Genomic DNA, 2,520 nt, shown 5'->3' with positions numbered 1-2,520 from the left:
ATATAAGACTTTACTTTTAGCTAGTGTCATGCTTCTTTTCAGCTTTTAGCTAGTTTACCACTTCTTTTAGCGTTTAGTCAATGTCCTGCTCTGATTCTTCAGTTTTTAGCTAGTGTTTTGATTCTTTTAGCTATGGTTCTGCTCACTGTAGCTAGTGTTTTTCTTCTTTTAGCTATGGTTCTGCTCACTGTAGCTAGTGTTTTTCTTCTTTTAGCTATGGTTCTGCTCATTGTAGCTAGTGTTTTTCTTTTAGCTAGTCTTCTGCTCATTGTAGCTAGTGTCTTTCTCTTTTAGCTAGTGTTCTGCTCATTGTAGCTAGTGTTTTTCTTTTAGCTAGTCTTCTGCTCATTGTAGCTAGTGTCTTTCTCTTTTAGCTGGTCTTCTGCTTATTGTAGCTAGTGTTTTTCTTCTTTTAGCTAGTCTTCTGCTCATTGTAGCTAGTGTTTTTTGTAGCTAGTGTTTTTCTCTTTTTAGCTAGTCTTCTGCTCATTGTAGCTGGTGTTTTTCTCTTTTAGCTAGTTTTCTGCTCATTGTAGCTAGTGTTTTTCTTCTTTTAGCTAGTCTTCTGCTCATTGTAGCTAGTGTTTTTCTTCTTTTAGCTAGTCTTCTGCTCATTGAAGCTAGTGTTTTTTGTAGCTAGTGTTTTGCTCTTTTTAGCTAGTCTTCTGCTCATTGTAGCTAGTGTTTTGCTCTTTTTAGCTAGTCTTCTGCTCATTGTAGCTAATTTTTTCTCTTTTAGCTAGTTTTCTGCTCATTGTAGCTAGTGTTTTTCTCTTTTAGCTAGTCTTCTGCTCATTGTAGCTAATTTTTTCTCTTTTTAGCTAGTGTTCTGCTCATTGTAGCTAGTGTTTTTCTCTTTTAGCTAGTCTTCTGCTCATTGAAGCTTGTGTTTTTCTCTTTTAGCTAGTCTTCTGCTCATTGTAGCTAGTGTTTTTTATAGCTAGTGTTTTGCTCTTTTTAGCTAGTCTTCTGCTCATTGTAGCTAGTGTTTTGCTCTTTTTAGCTAGTCTTCTGCTCATTGTAGCTAGTGTTTTGCTCTTTTTAGCTAGTCTTCTGCTCATTGTAGCTAATGTTTTTCTCTTTTTAGCTATGGTTCTGCTCACTGTAGCTAGCGTTCTGCTCATTGTAGCTAATGATTTTCTCCTTTTAGCTAGTGTTGTGCTCATTGTAGCTAATTTTTTTCTCTTTTTAGCTAGTGTTCTGCTCATTGTAGCTAGTGTTTCTGTTTTTAGCTAGTGTTCTGCTCAATGTAGCTAATGTTTTTCTCCTTTTAGCTAGCCTTCTGCTGCTTTGTATCAGTCTCTGTAAAGCTCACAGGTTTCTCCTGGCAAATGTCCAACTTTAATGTTTAAAGGTGAGGTAACTTGGTCTCGAACCTGCAGCCTCAGGATTATGAGACAGCAGCACCGACCACTGTGCCACCATGTAATGAGAATAAAGCTGTATTTGATCAGTGGGAATATCTCCTGAGAAAATGTTGTTTATCATCTATTTTTCCCTCGTCTTCGTCTAAAAGCTGTAATTTTCCTGCCACGGTTCTGTTTTCTGATCCTCCCTCTCTCCTGTGTCTCTCACAGATCCAGACATGGACCAGGTCTTGTTTCTCCTCGTCCTCTGCTGTCTTCCGTCCCTCGTCGTGCCCATCCATAATTCATCATCTGGAGGTAATTAGTGTTTATGTTAACGGACAGCAGGAGCTCTGCTGAGCGACCTGAATCACACGATGTAGTTTGTTCAGTGAGGCGAGCGGAGCTTCGGCTGATACCTTACTGTGACGCTGAAGACGGATCTCTCACTTTGTCCTCACGCTGTCCTTCGTCTTCGTGTCTTTGTCTCAGGCTGCAGCATCATCCGGCCTCCGAGGGACGGGGGGATCCGCTACAGAGGGCTCACACAAGAAGAGGTACGCATGCTAATTATCTGCTGATTACAGCTGAGAGTGAGGACAGATACTTCTTTAGCTAATTATTGAGCAACGAAAACAACAATAAAGCCGAAAAACTGCAGTTGTTTAAATATTTGTGTTTATTAAAACCTGCCTTCTGATCAACGGCTTGAATGACAGCTAAAATACAGCTGATGCTGAGAGACGAATAACTGCTGAAATCTGCTGAAGAAGCTTTAAGCTAAAAAAAAAATCAGAACAAAAACTAAACTGTAGCTAAAATGTACAAGGAGCACAATGAAAAGCTATATGAAACAGAATGATAGCTAAAAGCTAAACGTAACAAAACAATAACTAAAAGTTGGAAGTGTCTGAATGATAGCTAAAAGCTAAACGTAGCAAAACAATAACTAAAAGCTGGAAGTGTCTGAATGATAGCTAAAAGCTAAATGTAGCAAAACAATAACTAAAAGCTGGAAGTGTCTGAATGATAGCTAAAAGATAAACATAGCAAAACAATAACTAAAAGCTGGAAGTGTCTGAATGATAGCTAAAAGCTAAATGTAGCAAAACAATAACTAAAATTTGGAAGTGTCTGAATGATAGCTAAAAGCTAAACGTAGCAAAACAATAAC

The 2,520-nt window shown here is 38.4% G+C and overlaps 1 protein-coding gene across 1 annotated transcript in view; it reads left to right on the top strand.

Moving 5' to 3' along the window:
* Nucleotides 1–1,298: 1,298 nt before the first annotated feature.
* Nucleotides 1,299–2,520, top strand: part of LOC106532626 (gamma-aminobutyric acid type B receptor subunit 1) — a gene marked incomplete at its 3' end in the record, with an annotated part of 6,784 nt that continues 5,562 nt past the window's right edge. The window contains 2 exon segments of the mRNA XM_014028736.1: nt 1,299–1,664; nt 1,839–1,903. Of these exon segments, the coding sequence (XP_013884190.1) occupies nt 1,586–1,664; nt 1,839–1,903 (144 nt within the window).

The sequence above is a fragment of the Austrofundulus limnaeus genome, unplaced genomic scaffold, assembly GCF_001266775.1.
Source record: "Austrofundulus limnaeus strain Quisiro unplaced genomic scaffold, Austrofundulus_limnaeus-1.0 Scaffold802, whole genome shotgun sequence".
In the NCBI taxonomy this organism is placed as follows: domain Eukaryota; kingdom Metazoa; phylum Chordata; class Actinopteri; order Cyprinodontiformes; family Rivulidae; genus Austrofundulus; species Austrofundulus limnaeus.
The sequence above is the reverse complement of the archived record's forward strand: the minus strand, read 5'-3'. Positions and strand labels throughout refer to the sequence as shown.